At 30.8% G+C, this 18227-nt stretch overlaps 2 protein-coding genes and 1 long non-coding RNA gene across 3 annotated transcripts; all 3 read left to right on the plus strand.

Moving 5' to 3' along the window:
* Positions 1 to 275: 275 nt before the first annotated feature.
* On the plus strand, positions 276 to 3469 carry LOC130808818 (uncharacterized protein At5g65660). The gene is made up of 2 exons (XM_057674331.1): positions 276 to 662; positions 2797 to 3469. Exons 1-2 carry the CDS (start codon positions 423 to 425, stop codon positions 2962 to 2964), a joined length of 408 nt encoding a protein of 135 aa, XP_057530314.1. The 5' UTR covers positions 276 to 422; the 3' UTR covers positions 2965 to 3469.
* Positions 3470 to 9982: 6513 nt separating this feature from the next.
* On the plus strand, positions 9983 to 15446 carry LOC130808737 (probable beta-D-xylosidase 6). The gene is made up of 6 exons (XM_057674213.1): positions 9983 to 10777; positions 12102 to 12268; positions 12355 to 12452; positions 12932 to 13282; positions 13556 to 13972; positions 14706 to 15446. Exons 1-6 carry the CDS (start codon positions 10028 to 10030, stop codon positions 15290 to 15292), a joined length of 2370 nt encoding a protein of 789 aa, XP_057530196.1. The 5' UTR covers positions 9983 to 10027; the 3' UTR covers positions 15293 to 15446.
* A 975-nt stretch (positions 15447 to 16421) lies between these two features.
* LOC130808153 (uncharacterized) lies at positions 16422 to 18048 on the plus strand. Its single transcript, XR_009040702.1, has 3 exons — positions 16422 to 16632; positions 17017 to 17113; positions 17749 to 18048. It is a non-coding gene; the product is annotated as an uncharacterized LOC130808153 (long non-coding RNA).
* The last annotated feature ends 179 nt before the right edge of the window (positions 18049 to 18227 follow it).

Genomic DNA, 18227 nt, shown 5'->3' on the forward strand with positions numbered 1-18227 from the left:
ATTTTTATATATAGACTGAATAACCCAAAATAAATAACTGTACAAATAGTACGTCAACTAGTTCAACTAACACTTCCAAAACCAGTCTGAAGTACACAAACAAAAAACAGCTATTAGCAGTAGAAAACTCCAAGTACCATACCAAATAAAGTGGGGCATACCAGTACCTAAAAAGGGCCCACTTTCCGTACTCAAACCCGGACAAGTAGTAACCATTTTACCTTTACACGTACCCATTCTCAACCCAAATTCTCCTCTTTAAATTTCCATCTCCTTTCTCCCCACTCTTCAGTCTTCACCCCTTTCATTCATTTCCTTCATTTATTTTCTCTCTCTTATTTTCTTTTTATTTATTCATTTAAAGTTAAGGCTTGTTTGGCCTATGAAAGAAAATCGAAGAAGAAGAAGATCAAAATTATTATATGATGCAGCACAGTCCAGTGTACTCCCCTGTAGTTCACCACACAGATGCATCACGACCGTCCCTTGGATTTCCATTGGGAACAGCGTTGTTGTTGATCATCATATTTAGTTTAAGTGGGATATTTTCTTGTTGTTATCATTGGGATAAATTTCGTTCTCTTCGTCAATCTTATGCGGACGATCTTGACCTTGAAGCTGCTAATCATCAACATCCACATAAACCTAAACCTAATTACTTGGTAAATTTCCATTTACTACAACTAATTAATTACTTATTTACTACTTCTACGTTGTTAATTAGTAAAGCAGTAATTATGTTAATCATATCGAGTTTTTTCTGTCCATACTTCATTGCTCTGTTTTATAACTGTTATTACCGTTCGGTATTTTTACAGGACTTTAATGTATTCATAAATTTTTCTAAAAGCATATTAACTTAATTATATTCTAATTATACAATAAATTTCATGATTAATATGAATAAATAGTAATTACTAATTTACTATTGAATTGTTTGCAACAAATAAGCTTTTAATATTCAAAATCCATGTTTTTAAAAATATTAATTGGCTTATTTGGCCCAATTTAAAATCATCTCATGACATGAAGATCTTCATATTTAATTGTATTTATTGTTTCTTGTAATTCAATTATGTGATTTTATTTTGATGAAAACTATGTAAAATTTGAACCACCTTTTTTCATTATCGAGTTTTTTTTTTATTTTTTTACCAATTTTTTAATTAATATTTTATTTATTATTGGAATATAAAAGACTTTTTTTTTTACACTAATGCTGAGCAGGGGTATTGTAACTGTAACCATTTGTCTGTATTCAATTAATTGGTATAATAATAATAATAATTGCTTTAAAAAAACATAAATAAAAAAAAAAATTAATAATAATAATAATGATGTAATTCTAGTACAAAAAGCAATGTTTTTTTATTAGACAAATGGAAATATGGAATATAAAAGTAAGGCCGATTTTATTAAAAGATAGGAATACATTAATTACTTAACTAGTAGTAATATATACATGCACGAAGGTTAATCTTGTCGCATCAATCTGCTTTAGTATTTTTTATTTCTTGATTGTACATTAAACTTTATTCTCTACTTCTTTTTGAATATTAAATAATTAATAAAAATAGATGATAAAAAACATTTTCCATTAATAATATCGCCAACATTCCAATTTCAAAATGATCATACATAAAACTTTGCACCGTGAAAATTAAAGTTGATCTAGTTATTTGATTTAATTTTCCATATTTTTTTTTGAAAAGAATTTTCCATACTTTATTAACTTGAAATAATCTGAGTTTTATTTTAATTGGAGAATAAATACTAATTTTTAAATAATTGTAAATCAAAATTTACCAATTATATTTTGAATTTTCTTTTTAGTTTTTGGTGGCCACTAAATTAAATTAGGTATTATTGGGATACCGGATACAAATGGCGGGGAGCGAATATAAATATTATAGTGACCCACATAAATAGTCATTGGGAGCTGGATTAAATTAATATATAATTTTCTGTTTTAAAGACTTAGTCTAAATTTTTTATTTGTTCTATTGATTCTGACCTATATTTTCTTTTATTTGTATCCGCACATTTTGTCTTTTATTTTCATATCTTTTATGTATTTCTTATATTTTTCATAAAATATATATATTTTTTTATCATTTTTAACCAATTTTTTAATATGTCAAATTTAATTTGTACCTATGGAGGGATTATTGGATTTTATTTTTTTTCATCTTAAAAATTAATTTTCTGGATGGTTGTAATACTTGTAACTGATGGAGATAAAAAATACAGCATTGCTCAACTTGATTTTCCATCTTATGATTTATGACCTTTTTCCAATTGGATTTTGGACAAAGCTAGGCCCTAGTGATGCACTTGATGCTGATGCTACCAATTTAATCATGTACTAATACTAATAATTCTAAGTAGATTTTGAGACCACTATGTTTTCTAGAAGAAGACTCGCTTTCGATACTTTGTTAGATGGTTACTTACAATTTTTAAAAATCGTATAAAAAATCAGTGATATTTCATTAGGCTAAATTTCAAACAATACAAAACTAACCTAATAATTCAAAATTATTTAATTCAAAACATTTGATTTAAAATCGAATTGATAATCCAAATGAACACTCTTTAAAAAAATTATATTTTTTTTTTCTAAATTTTGGTTAATTATAACAATAGCTAACAATGGATGTACACATAATTTTTTTTCTACACTTTATTACACATAATTTTTATCAATTTGACGTGATTTATAATTTATTGTCACAAGCATCCAAATTAAGCCCATTTTGTACATGGTCTAATTGAATTGTTTTGACAAATATGCAGAAACAAGAAGAAATAGCTAGTGTTTCAGTAATAATGCCAGGAGATCAAATGCCAAGATTCATAGCGCTACCATGTCCGTGTCAACCACCTCGGCCGGAAAAGCACGACCCGATTCTTAGCCCTCAAAAACCACCCAAGCCGCCCCGTTTTCCGGTTCCTCTATATTAATTGATTTTCTAGCTAAGTTTTCCACACAACGTTGACAAATTCGGTAAAAAAAAATACTAGAATTGTATTGTATTACTAGTGCAAAAATATGGTAACAGTCACGAATACAGCAACAGATTTGGTGATGCGGTAAATGGAGAAGTGATGCGATCATACCACCAAAATATCAATCGAAATCATTAGATTTTTCGTTAACCGAGCTATAACATGATTTTTTTACACTTTTACTATGCGGGGTAATATCGGTTTGTTTGTTGAGATCTGTCGGCCTTATTTTTGAATTATGTAATAACAGTTGGTTTGTACATAGTGTAGTAGGTTAGACATACTTATCAGTTATCATTGTTGTCCTTATTTTAATTATAGTTACACAAATTTTTTATGTTTTTTCTCCAACTCCTTGAAACACCCCAATATGTTTAATTTATTGAGAGAATTCTGCGCTATTTAATGATATGATTCTGATGAATGATTTAATCAGAATCTGGCTCCTTATGTTGTTTTTTACCTGGTGACAAAATCTCATCAAAATCTGATTCCCTACTCTATTATATAAGTAACTATATTCCATGTGTTCTGTTCAATTATTTAAGAGTATAGATGCCAAATGTTGTTAGTATTATTACTGATACTCTTGGGAACTATTCAGATTTTCAGATCTTGCATTTACTGTACTTGAATAATTCTTTGTTGAGATATTATTACTTTTGCCGAGTAGAATTGGAGTATTTCTTTTGTTGGATTTTGTTGAGTAGATGATGATGCATAAGAACAAAGCCAACAAAACTAAAGAACAACAATGCCAGCCGCACACATATACAAGTGTTTTTATTCTATATCCTGTGATCTTAATCATCAACTTAAGCTTTTAATAACTTTTCAAAAAACAAAAACTAAAGCTTTTAAAAATTAATTGAATTAGTTTTTTGACATGATAATAGAAGGCAAAGTGAAATAAAAGTCATAGATACGAATCTCATCCATCTTTCATTTCAAGTGGAATATTTAGCATCATGTATAAGAATGACATGTATTGCATCTATAATTTTAGCTCACAAGGGATTTCGTGAGGGGAAATCTAAGGCACAACCATCAATTAAAACTTTTAATTGAGTTGATTTCGTAACATAATTCTACTCTGTTCAAATGATTTTGTAATATTACAATTGATAACTTTTTTCAAATACTCTCCATGTATTTTAGTACATCTAATCTTAAATATGCTTTCCATAATATAAATAAACGGATAAATTTTCCTTCCGTCCTTATAATAATAAAAGTTCCATTTCCTATGTATTTCGGGTACCTATATTACCAAGAACAGATTTCAATTGGAATAATCCTATAACTCCAAAGGAAAGTGTCAATTAGAGAACTATTTCACGGTTACGGTGAATCATAGAATTCGTAATGAAAATGATTTGACTGAATAAAGTAGTTACTAGAATAAAATATGGGTATCACTTTTAGTGATCTAATTACCTATTTAGATCTATATGTCAAGAGTACATGTGTCAAGCCAAGAGTCAAGACAAACTTGATTAGTGGAATAATTTCTTAAAATTAGTTTTTTCTAAACTATTATTATCATAATTGTAAATTTCAGGACTTATTAGCAATTTTTATTTGTAGATAATCTTGATAACACAAATATATTTGTGAAATATACTTGCTTTATAAATGTTGTATAAGATGAACTTTTAATATGATTAGTAAAATTTTAAGTCTATTATAAAGGCCATTTATTCACCAACAAGATATTACTTAAACAAAAGGCGGTATTTAAACAAGTGTACTTAGTGCTCCATCGAGCATACCTAGATTGCAAGCTTGGTTTCGACTTGAAGATTTTTTTCTTGTTTGATTGAACATGTGCTTGTAGCGCTCATTCGAGCTCAAAACTAACAAAATAATTAAAATTCTATGTTTATCTAAAAATATCTTTATCTTATATTAATACTCCTTACGAACTAATTTAGATGTCCCATTTGCTTGGGCACGGTTATTAAGGATGATGTGGGGTCCATTAAAAAGGGTAAGTAGTAAAGGGTAAGTAGTGAAGGGTAGTTAGATAAGTAAGGTATATGAAGGTATATTCGTAATTACTTGTGTGAACTAAAAATATTTAGGTAAAAAAAGATTGACCAAAAATAGAAATGAGACAACTAAAAAAACTTTGCCAAATAAGAAAGTGGGACAACTAAATTGGTTCGAAGGGAGTATTAATTAAGCATATTTCAAAGAAATAGTACTCATTAGTTTTCAAATTGTTCACGAAAAAATAAATCCAATCCTAATACACATAAATTCTAGTATTGAGTCCTCTCTATGAATAAAAATACATGACATAATAACTTTTAGGAATCATAACTCATAGATCATACTTGGGAGATTGATCATTGTCATATTTGGATCTTCACCTCTACTTAGATAGTGATCCAATGCTAATCCGACCTAACCAATTCCATTAACATAAACCATATGCTATTGATTATTTAATAATAAAATCGCCCTCAAACTTATAACTTGTATTTGAATAAAACTATAAACTAACCTAATCATCATATGAGTTCCACTAAGATCAAATAGATTCTTAGATATAAATATTATAATATGTTTGTGTTGTAAGGTGAGAGATGGCTAGGTAGACCCGTTCTAATCCATACCTAATATATTGATCCTAATCAATTGCCAATAGAATGAATGATGTCATGCATAAGAACAAAGAATCAAAAGTCTGAATTCGGTATATGCTAAAATAATTATGTAATAATTTTAAAATTTAGTGAGCTAATAGAGCGAAAAATAAAAGGAATATATTAGTAAAGGTGTGAATTAACAAAGTGAAAAAAAAATAATATCCAAAAAATTTTGGGATACTAATTCTATATTTCTCCATTATGAAATTTCGCTATATTAGATTTGGTGGTACTACTCCTTCGCCAAACTTATTTTGTATCACGGCTAAAATATAAGAAGAAATATAGTCAAGTGAAATCTCTTACTTTCATAAAATTAAATTTTTATAATTAGAAATAGTTAAGAGAAATGGAGGGAACATGATTTGGAAGTGCATATATGATGTCGTCTTCCACCAATTCCACCCGACAATCAAAATCAAGTCCTAACTTCACTGTTTGTTTCCAAAGATGGGTTTAATCATAACCAATCACTTTATGTAGTCCTTGCCTCCATCCGTGACGTTTTTCTTTCTTTTCTCATACATTTTTATAACTTTCATCATTCATTTCATGAATTTTCTTCTTTGGATTGGGCCTTGGGGCCGCATTTGTTGAAAAACTTTCATTTTTTTAGTACTAATATGATTGGTTTTATCTTATCATTGTTTTTCACCATGTTTGGTTAGCTACACTAGTGCGCTAATTTGATGCTTTTTTTAGATCTAATAACAATTATAGTATTAGTGTAGAAAACTAAAAGGCATATAGTGTAAAATAATCATAAAAATGAATCACATATAGGTAAAAGAAAAAAATATCAAAACTCCAATTAGAGTAATTTACTCTAAATAGTCCGTTTTTTTAAGTTTGTATCCTTTGACTCTTTATCGTGATAATTTACTTAGCAATTAAGTAGATTGTAAGAGACAAAAAGAATAATACTTAGCTTAAACACACGAGCACTATACACTATAAAAATTGAATTGTTGGTCTAATAGGACTTTAAAAACTTAATTCTTCGACTAATCCCCATTATAGTATTTGATGTAAGCTCAATTCTACTCTAGTCTTACTTAATGTTCAGATCGGTCAAAAGCTTTACTTGGTGAAATATGCACCTTGCTTCTTTTGTAAGTGTGCATTTAGTTGGACATAATTGGTTTAGGGTGCTTGAGATGTACTACTTCGTTCCATTGAGTTTACCTTTTAATTATATTTTGTGATAGTTTTATTTAAATAAATGGAGTAAATTTTAAAATATGAAAAGAGTAATTTCTTTTCTTACATAGATGTCTCTTACATACAAATAAAATTCATTACCAACTAAGTTAATTTCAAATAAGATAAAATCAAATTTTCATTTCTAATTCTCTATAAACTAAAAATATTTTTCAAAGAAGAGCTATAAATATTTAGTTCATGAATAAATAGCCCATAAACAATTAAACCCACTTAATGAATCAAAATTGAAATTGTACAACATAATAAAAGAGTTGCTATGTGACAAGTTGTTAGGGCTTTACTAAATGTCATCATTTCACAAGTTTCTTTATTGAGAAAATTTCATATGGACTTTGGTCCACAAGAAATATTCGCGAAATTTTAAAAAAAATAGAATATTTTCGATGATGATGTATTATTTATTGAGTAATAAATAATAGAGAAAAATGGAAATCATAAGCATTAAAAATATTTTTAAAAAATATAAAAAAAAATATAAGGATCATAATTATTAAAATAATATTTAAATGCAATTAATGGAAAACATGTATAGACTTTAAGCAATATAAAAATATGAAAAATGAAGATAGTGGCAAATATGAGGGGATCATAAGCATTAATAAAATATTAAAATTAAGATAAACATGTGTATTATGTTCATAATTTATGATACAAATAGAAAGATTTATAGGGAAAAACAAATAAAGCGGCTCAAAATGGTAAATGGTAAATGGAAAAATATTTTAATCAGATATTTTTAGTTACAACTGGTCTTATATGAGATCGTCTCACCATGAGACGAGTCCATACAAGTTAGCCCATTTCTCTAAGTGATCACTTTAAAATTGTAAGTGATTACTTTAAGGTTATAAGTGATAACTTTAAGACTATAAAAAGTAATCACTTCAAAAATAAATGTAAATTAAGCCAACCCAATTAAAATGGTCTTACCGTGAGACCGTCTAATATGAGAATTTGTGTTTTGGTTAACAGCTGGTCCAAATCAATCTATATGTATGGATCAAAAGGGTCTTATTTATAATGTGCTGGATTCTGGAACCGAATCATGCTTGCCTGGTCCAAATCAATTGGGCTATGCTTAGGGCAGGCCCGATTACAAAATAATTCTGGTGAAAAATTTGGCGATTTCATCATTTGAATCAATGACCAATTAAAAGCTGGATACATGAAACTCAAGCTATCTAAGTCTGTAAGTCCCAAACTGACCCTTTAAGACCCATTTTCCATGTTATGGGCCTTGTGGAAAATTTGAACAAAATAAGTTGTTTTTTTTTTTCTAAAAAATTCTTCTTGAAATAAGTTTGGGATTGTTGGGTTGACTTTTGACTCAATTTACTAATTGTTGGGTTGACTTTTTGACTTAGTTTAATAATTATATATTGTTAATAATAGCGAACAATGTCATTTCTCAGATTCGGATTGAAAGGCACTTATTTTGGAAAATAAAATAATCAAAGGCTCACTTTGAAAATTTTTTAGAAAAAAAGCTTATTTTGTTCAAATTTTCCAATATTGTTATAATGTTAGCGCTACATATATTTGAAAATTCTATCTATCATCAGCGTTAGAGGTGTTCATTACAAATAAGAAGATCGACATATATCCAAGCTTATAACCGAATCAGTTTTGAACCGACCTTAAAATTGTATTGAATATGTAATACCAAAATGAACACAAGACTCGATTTCAAACCGATTTGAAACACCTAATCCGAATGAATACCTCTAATCAACGCACTAAACACATAGAATTTTATATTCTCTTTGGTCGCTAGAAAGTTTAACGTGGTAAAGTGTGCGTCCTTTCCGATACCAAATGGCTAACATCCACTAAAGGATTTCCCCGAATTGTCTTAGGTAAGTCACAATGTATTTGGAAAGACAACTGAAAATAGATCCAATATTAATATGGAGTGTGAAAAAGCAAGACTAGAACTGATTAGCTACATGTAGTAATTGATCCATTTTCTTAATATTCATTGTTTCCTCTTTTCTTCTCTTGCTTTTGTGAACTCTCAATGTTCCTTCCATTTCATGTTGATTATGTTTGGCACGCATGTTCATCATTGTTATAACTTGTAAATTATCATCAAAGCAACCACATCATATCATATACATTCATTTCTAATAAATAAAAATTGAAAAATACTTTATCAGGATAAAAAAAGAATATGCAAAAATCCCATGATTCACAATAGAAAGTTCAAAGCATATAATTAGAAACCTTGTTTAATTAAATCTCAAATGAAAATTATGGATTCCATATAAAGTTCATTAATATAAAGAAAAGTTTAGGTAGAGTCAGCTTCGGTCACCTATTAAGGTTAGTATATGCTTTTGTGACTCGTTGTCGCTCATGGATCATTTCATCAATGCAATTTTAGACAATTAAAGTCACACTTTTTGGAAAAGTGATTTTTCCTTACCAACTGAGCCAACTAGTATATGTTCGTTTTTTTTATTTTCATGAAAAAAGTATAGATTCCTTTTATTGATTTTATCAAACTCTTTTCACTATTTTAATTTTACGAATCCTATCATTTTTTACTACATATTGAGTTTTTGTGCAAATAAAAATCGTAGAATTTTTAGTATTGTCAAAATGAATAAGGTTCTTAATATATTTATAAATCACTAAGAATATCAATTGTAAATTGTTAGTATTTTATTAGTATAATCACTGACATTTGTATTAATTTTTTAATTATATAAAATTGTTCAAATTGTATGTCATATTATTTGTAAAATCACGAACACTATAATAATTCTATATATTGTTTTGCTTTTAGAAGTGAATTTTAATTTATAGGAAAAAGGAGAATAAAATTTCAATACCATTTTTTTTATTTTGCTACTGATTGACATTATTATTTTATTTGAATCATAGGGATAACTAAGTGGAAATTGAAATCATAATTCTTTTCTATAAAAATAATATTTTATCTCCAAACTAGATAAAACTCATTTTCAAATTTCAATTGCCATGGTTTCTATGCTATGTATCTAAGCTGCCTGGTAGTATTATCAGTTTCTTTTTTTTTTTTTTTTTTTTTTTTTTTTTTTTTTTTTTTTTAAAGTCTGTAGTATTATCTTTGAAATTAGAGTAAAGCACAAAGAACGTTGACCTTAAGCAAATAAGCAATGGGGAGATATACAACAATTTTCCTTCCCATTTTGACACTCCTTTACTTTCTTATCAAAGCCTCACCCCAACTTTCTGACTATGAACTCCAATTCCCATGTAAACCGCCTCAAAATTTGTATCCTTTTTGCAATACATCTCTTCCTTTTTCAACCAGATCAAATTCCCTACTTTCTCTTCTCACTATCCATGAAAAAATCAGTTTCCTTTGCAACAATTTTACTGGAATTCCCAGACTAGGAATCCCACCTTATGAATGGTGGTCTGAATCCCTCCATGGAATTGCCACAAATGGTCCTGGAATCTCTTTTGATGGACCCATTAAAGCAGCCACAATGTTCCCACAAGTGCTTAATTCAGCCGCTTCGTTTAATAAGACTTTGTGGTTTAAAATTGCTTCTGCGGTTAGTATTGAAGGAAGGGCAATGTACAATTTTGGGCAAGCTGGGTTGACTTTTTGGGCACCCAATATTAATATTTTTAGGGATCCTAGATGGGGTAGAGGACAGGAGACTCCTGGGGAGGACCCACTTGTTGTTTCATCTTATGCTGTTGAATTTGTTAAAGGGTTTCAAGGGGATTATGGGTGGAAGGAGGAAGGTTTTGAAAATGGGGGTTTTAGGAAGAATAGAGTGTTAGAAGAAGAAGATGGTGGTGGTTTGTTGATGCTCTCTGCTTGTTGTAAGCATTTTACTGCTTATGATCTTGAAAAGTGGGGTAATTTCAGCAGATATTCCTTCAATGCTGTGGTAATATGTTCATTTTGCACCTTTATTGCTTTGTTTGTTTGATTGCAAAGTGGACTTAGATAGCTTACTATGTCCTTAAAAATTACTTCTATGCTGGTTAAGTTTTATGGATTCTTCTTTGCATTAGTTATTGTAAGTCTACTCATACAAGACAAGATTGTGCATTTGTTTTAATCTACTTCGAATGCATTTTTGTATCAATTTGATGTGGAAAAATGTGTTGGTGAAGTTTTGCTCTCTTATTTGGATAGAGGGGATTGAAGGGAATGAAAGAGGAGGATTTGGAGGAATATTTTTTTCCTTATTTGGATTCTAAATTTGGAGGGGAAGAATTTGAAAGGAAGAGATTAAGTCCTTGAATTTTGTTATTTATCAAATCTCTCCAAAAGATGAAAGATTGGAAGGAAGGTGATGTGTTGATCTTTTTTCTTTTCTCTTTCTTTCCCATACCACCCCTTCCCTCCTTTAAAAACAAGGGGACTCCCCTCATTATTCCCTATCCTTCCCTTCCCTTCCTTTCCTTTGACTTCTAAATCCTTATCCAGGCACCATGTTGTTGTCCAAAATGGTTTTATAAGCTTTATGCACATGAAATACTTGTTATGGGGTCGTGTTGTATTGATCACTTCAAACTTAGGAAGCATTTGTGAGCTATATCTTTTATACTAATAAAGCTTTATCTATGAGCTTGAGCTGAAAATGTAGCTTGAGAAAGTTAGATGGTTTTGCAAAAGAATTAGACAAACACACTAGTGATTGAAAGAAATGAAAGGATGAAATGAAGCGAGAGATAAGTTTATGGATGAGATTAAAAGAAAATGAGTAGAACTATTGCCTATAAAGGAAACAATGCTAATTAGTTGAGACAAACTTAGTTAAAAATGAGTGCAAATTCATGGGACAAAGGGAGTAATTCCAATCCTTTGAAAGTAAATGAATTGAAAATAGCTTGAGCATTGAATGCTCGTTCTTGTTGAACTTCAATATAAATGAGTAGATTGTCTACAACCTATGTTCATCAATAATTTCAATGTATATATGCTTGAAAATCTTTCTACCATAGTGGAAATTTGTTTTAAGGCCCATTGCTGAACTGTTGAAGGCTCATTAGTCATTTTACATACTTCTGTCGATAAATCCAATGCAAAATATAGAAACTTATCCTATAACAACTTTCACCATTACATAAAACCTTTCCAATCAAATATTAACAAGGGCATCAAGTGTAGTTTTCCTGCAAGTTATTCAAAAATGCCTCAATTAAGAGCCATTCCTATCTATAATTGATCGTCTTAGCTAGCCACTGATTTTTGAGATGTGACAGGTTACGGAGCAAGATATGGAGGATACATATCAACCCCCTTTCAAGAACTGTATCCAAAAAGGTAAAGCAAGCTGCTTAATGTGCTCTTACAATAGTGTCAATGGAGTACCAGCATGTGCAAGAGGAGATCTCTTGCAGAAAGTGCGAAGTGAATGGGGTTTTAATGGGTAAGTAAGAGAACTTTTCTTTGAGTTATAATTCACATTTCGAGGATTATCAAATGCTTAATACCATTCTTATGGTGTGACTGCAGATATATTGCCTCTGATTGTGATGCAATAGCGACAATCTATGAATACCAGTATTATGTTCACACAGCCGAAGATGCAGTTGCTGACGCTCTTAAAGCAGGTTTGAATATTTTATTGCCCTCTTGTAGAATGAGTGTTCTTTGTCATATGGTTCTTGTTCATTGCAAGTCAACTGTTAGTGTTGATGACAACTATTGATGGATGCATGAACATGAATTATAAGTTACAAGAAAAATTGTAAAAACTAGAGGCGTTCATTCGGGTCATCGAGTTGATTTCTGGTTAGGTGTTCGGGTCGGTTTGAAATCGGGTTTTATGTTCAATTTTTTTTTTTACATAATTGTAAATCATTTTTAGTTGGGTCAAATCGGGTTTGTTTACAAGGTCGGGTAAATTTTGGTCATCGGGTCTGTTTTGAATACCTCCAATAAAAACTGATGAATATTTCAAGTAAAAAAATGTCATGCCTTTACATTTTTTTTCTTTTTGTCCAATTATCAACCTATTACAATCAATTTTAAGGACCCATAATCAAAATCCCGGGTGTGCCACTCATACAATATTGACAATCATTTGCAGGAGTTGATATAAATTGTGGTACTTACATGCTTCGCAATGCCGAGTCTGCGATTACAAAAGGAAAACTTAAGGAGGAAGATATAGACCCTGCTCTTATAAACCAGTTTACTGTTCTGCTCCGTTTGGGCTTGTTTGATGGCGATCCTTTAAAAGGAAAGTTTGGTAGATTGGGTAATGGTGATGTCTGTACTAAAGGGCACCAACAATTGGCACTTGAAGCAGCAAGGCAGGGCATAGTACTTCTCAAGAATAACGACAACTTTTTACCCTTGAACAAGAACCATGTATATTCATTAGCTGTCATTGGTCCTGGTGCAAATTCTACGACCTTCATCGGGGGCTTGTATTCAGGTCTAATTCTTCTCATTATATTACGAACAAGAATATTTTGCCAAATTTTCATTTTTCTCTTTAGCATCGGATATATGAGAACTAATCTTGAAATATATTAGGTTTCTCACACATTTAAACAACCTCTTTGTTATCACTAATAAGGGTAAGGTTGCATACATTCGACCCTTCCAAACCCTGCCCAGATGCGAGCCAATTAATGACATGGAGGGGAAAAGAATGTTGATTTTCAACACGGCTTGTATTTCAACCTGGCTCTTTTACTTGATTCAGGAGTTCCGTGCCATGCGGAATCCTACTTTGAGGGCTTACAAAGATACGTTAAGAAGACGACGTATGTTGGCGGATGCCTGGACGTGGCTTGTGAGTCTGGTTCAACATTTGATGAAGCCCTTATAGTTGCGGAAGCATCTGATTACGTTATCTTAGTTGTTGGACTGGACTTGACCCAAGAAACTGAAGATAAAGACCGAGTTACTATTCTTCTTCCTGGCAAACAGATGGAACTCGTATCTCTGGTCGCTTCTGTAAGCAAAAAACCAATAGTTTTAGTTCTCACTGGTGGTGGACCATTAGATGTGTCTTTTGCTGAACAAGATTCTCGAATCGCAAGCATTCTTTGGGTTGGGTATCCAGGTGAAGCTGGTCCCAAGGCACTAGCTGAAGTAATCTTCGGAGATCACAATCCAGGTTAGCATGAGCAAGAGCATCTATCACTTAATCTTTATCTAACTATCATTGCGTTACGGCCTGTTCATAGTGCATAAATGTGATAATGGTCACGATTGCGGTGAGGGACATAGTGATGTGGTTGTCGTACAACCAATTATTGGGCTAAACCGTAAAATATTGCTTGAAGCAGCCCAAAACACAGTTTTATACATCTTTACGATGTGGGTGTTACTCATTCGATGAAGTTGAAAGCCTCTACGACATGGCTGATATGATACAAAGCGGCCTTGTTTTTGCATCATAGGCTCATTTTATCGTCAATATTAAATGGTGGGAATGGTAATAGAAAGTGTGATTTTGGTTGGAAAATCTATCGACAAATTTGTTCTACTTCAATCATACATTTTCTTCATTAAATTCAGTACAATGTATTACCATTTGAATTACCATTTGAAGAAATAGTAATAGGTGGTGATTGAAAAAATTTTATGATCAAACTTTCATCACAATGGGAATGCCACAATACATTTTATGAAAATATACACTACAAATCAACCTATTAGCACCATTTATCACAAACGACCAAATGGATCGATACTAATCAAATCAATGTTTTGCTGATAAACCCATTTCCGCGTTGTAAACTGATATTTACTGCTTAAAACAAATATTTGTGAAGTCTCTGAATCTGTATGTAGTTATCTGCCCTTAGATTCTAAATCTCTTATACATGTATGGAATCTGCCAACAGGTGGAAGATTGCCAATGACCTGGTATCCAGAATCATTCACCAAGATACCGATGAACATAATGAATATGCGTCCTGATCCTTCTCACCAATATCCTGGAAGGACCCATCGGTTTTACACCGGGGAGGTTGTGTATGAGTTTGGACACGGTTTAAGCTACACTAATTACACATACAAGCTTTTATCCGCACCAAATAAATTAAACTTGTTCATGAACACTGGCGCTGGCTTCAGAAAACTGTATCAGACAAAGGTCGGAGTTGGTTATGTTCCGACAGAGCTGTTGTCTTGTGATTCATTGGTTTTCCATGTGCAGATTTCCATAATGAATGTTGGGAATAAAGATGGAAGCCATATTCTAATGCTTTACTCGAAAACATCGACATCAGTGGAAGGTGCTCCAAGAAAACAGCTCATTGGGTTTAGCCGTGTCCATACTTATGCAGGCGGTTCAACTGACACGAATGTGATGGTTGATCCTTGTGTACATCTTAGCTTCGCGAATGAAAATGGAAATCGGGTATTGGCTCTGGGAGATTATACCTTAATTTTGGGAGACCTAGAGCACACATTATTGATTGATATGTAATTGGTATTGTTTGGTCTTTGTGCATATGCAAGTATAAAATAATTTGGAAGTATCCCACTTTCATTTATGTATCTTTGTAAGAACTTCTCCAATGAATTTTCTGTAGAAATCTCTAATATCCATTGGGCATGAATAAACTGATTGTATCTTATACTAGCCTCAATTCCACTCATACATCCAAAAAGATTAAGATCAGTCATATGAACCATTATATCAGTTTTAATGGTCGTCCACATAAATCATTTTTTTCAATTTTTTTGCCTTTTGACCATTTCAATCTGTAAATCTAAATTCAACGTTTAACCTTAAACATGAGTGTTTTTCCTATCCTTGTGATTTTGTTCCATACAATAGTAACGTTTGAAGAGCACAAAATTCAAACAAGAGGATGATAACAGAAAGTGATGAAAGAGTGATTCCTTAGCAGACACATAAGTTGAATAAGGCCCAACTACTCCATTGTCGCGTTTGATGATTTGTTTAAACATACTTTCCTGTCCAATTTAATTTGCACTATTTCATTTTGATTCATTCATATAAATTATAAAATTAGTCTCATTTTATATTTTTAGATATAATCATACCACTTTTATCCTCTATATTATCTTTTTTATTTTATTTTACTATTTTAATCAATTATATTCAATTTTTTAGTTTTTATGTCAAAAGCAAATAAAGTTAAGAAAAAGATATCAACATCAAGTGTAAAAACTAGTGAGAATATACAATAATTTTTGAAAATGTCCTCTAATCAAGTGCAACACTGTTTCTATAGATTAGATACATCTTGTTCTTATTGCTATGCGTAGGTGATTTACTCTTATCTTTGATGCTTGACTTTCCAATCCAACCCAACCCACATTCTACGTCTTCAACATTTTCGCCCCACTAATTAATATATTACTTAATTATCATTCTATTTAGAATATTCAAGTCTAAAGAATTACACTAACATAATCGTCCATTCTTATTAATAATTAGTATTATTGCGTTCATATTGATACACTTTAATAAAAGTAAAAAAAAAAAAAACATTCAACTACTAGTTTATCTATAATTCTCCAATTTTATTTAAAAAATAAAAAAATTAAAAAAGGTGATTCTCTGATAAAAAACTAACTTTAATAAGAATACTATTAATAGACAATTTTTTTTTGGAATTGAACATTTTCTGTTAAAAGACTTTACTCCTACAACAAATGGTGTATATGCATATATCACTAAGCATTTGCAATAGAGGAAAAGTTAGTCCAAGTCTAGAATTCTTATAATTCTCCATATTTCATTTTTTAAAGCAAAGATGAGTGACCCCAAGTATGCTTATCCTTACCCTGCTCAAGGTTTGTTTTTTTCTTTTTTTTTTTTTTTTTCTTTCTTCTTAAACTTCATTAGTCTTTGTGATCCGATTTCTTGAATTTAATTAAAAACAACTAATTTTTATAAGAAATCATCTTTTAGTGAGGCATCATCAAATAAAGAGCCTATATTCTCATGATATTTTTGATATGAGCTATTTAACTTATTTATATAGTGCGTTTTTTTGTTGCTTAATAATAAAAAATTTTCTTAATATTCTTTTTTTTTTTCAATTTTATTTTGAAAAACTCTCCCTTTAATTTGCAAGTTAAAAGGGATGATATGATTTTTTAAATGATAGATTTCATATGAAAATTGGGTTATATAAATTGTGACTTATTGTGAGCTAAATTGTAATGGAAACAAAGGATATTATCAAGGGCCTCCAGTGATGGCACCTCCACAATATCAGTATCAATATGCTCCACCTCCTCCCAGGAAACAGACTGGTTTTCTTGAGGGCTGGTAAGTGTTGACCCATCAATCCTCCATTTCTTTTTTATAAGGTATATTGGTAAATTTGTTTAGTTGCTTTGTATGCAATAAGATCCGCATAAAAGGAGAGTTGGCTGTATATAAATCTGATCAGGTTCCATTCTCAAACCAATTGGTTAATAGGAGGAATAGTCGGATAGTCCAATCTTTCTCTAATTGTTCAATGTGGGATCACATGTGATTTATTTTATCAACGTATAAAACATGTTTTCCGACTACAATCAACTTAATTAAACTTTCTGGTTGAGTTGATCTCTTTATATAAAATATTAAAAGACAATATTACAAAAGTCACGGGTTCGAATCTCATCTACAACTCATTTTAGGGATACGAAGAACGCTTGTGTTCATCTATGTTAAAAGGCCCAAAGGCTCAAGCGTGAGAGTGTGTAGGATATAACCATATACTAGGTTAAGCCTTCGCAACTTAAATTTTTTAATTGACATTTTTAATATCTACATTTCTTTCTTACTGCCTTTTATGTAAAAGCTTATTTAAAAATGGTTGAAAAACAACATATGATAGTACCATTTACTGAGATATTTTGTGATTGAGAAAAAATTTAACAAAGACCATAGCTAATTTTATGCGATTATGATTGCAGTTTGGCTGCCCTTTGTTGCTGCTTCTTGATTGATGAATGCTGTTGCGACCCTTCCATTATATTGATATGTTAATCTTAAGTGATAAGTGTAAGATGGTCCTTCGGGTTAAAGACTTGTGTCTCCAAATATGTGCACTGCTACTCAACGTCTATAAATTAGAAGATTATATAGCTGGCTTTGGTGAAATCTTGTTAGCTTTTACAAACTTGTCTATGTAATCTATTTTATATTTTTAGATTTGCAAGTTAATGTGCTTCTATTATAATTTGGAGTAATTTACTCTATTTTTAGTCCTTTAATCATTGACTTCCGCACGATTACATTCTTTGGCCATATTGATTTATTACAAATAGTTGTATGAAACGGTCTCACCGAACACACTTGTCAAATAGTTCAACTAATACATATTATAAGATTATAAGCTCCATGATTTAAAGTCATCTCACAAAGACCCAAAGAGACGGTCTTTGTTGGAAAT

The sequence above is a fragment of the Amaranthus tricolor genome, chromosome 3, assembly GCF_026212465.1.
Source record: "Amaranthus tricolor cultivar Red isolate AtriRed21 chromosome 3, ASM2621246v1, whole genome shotgun sequence".
In the NCBI taxonomy this organism is placed as follows: Eukaryota; Viridiplantae; Streptophyta; class Magnoliopsida; order Caryophyllales; family Amaranthaceae; genus Amaranthus; species Amaranthus tricolor.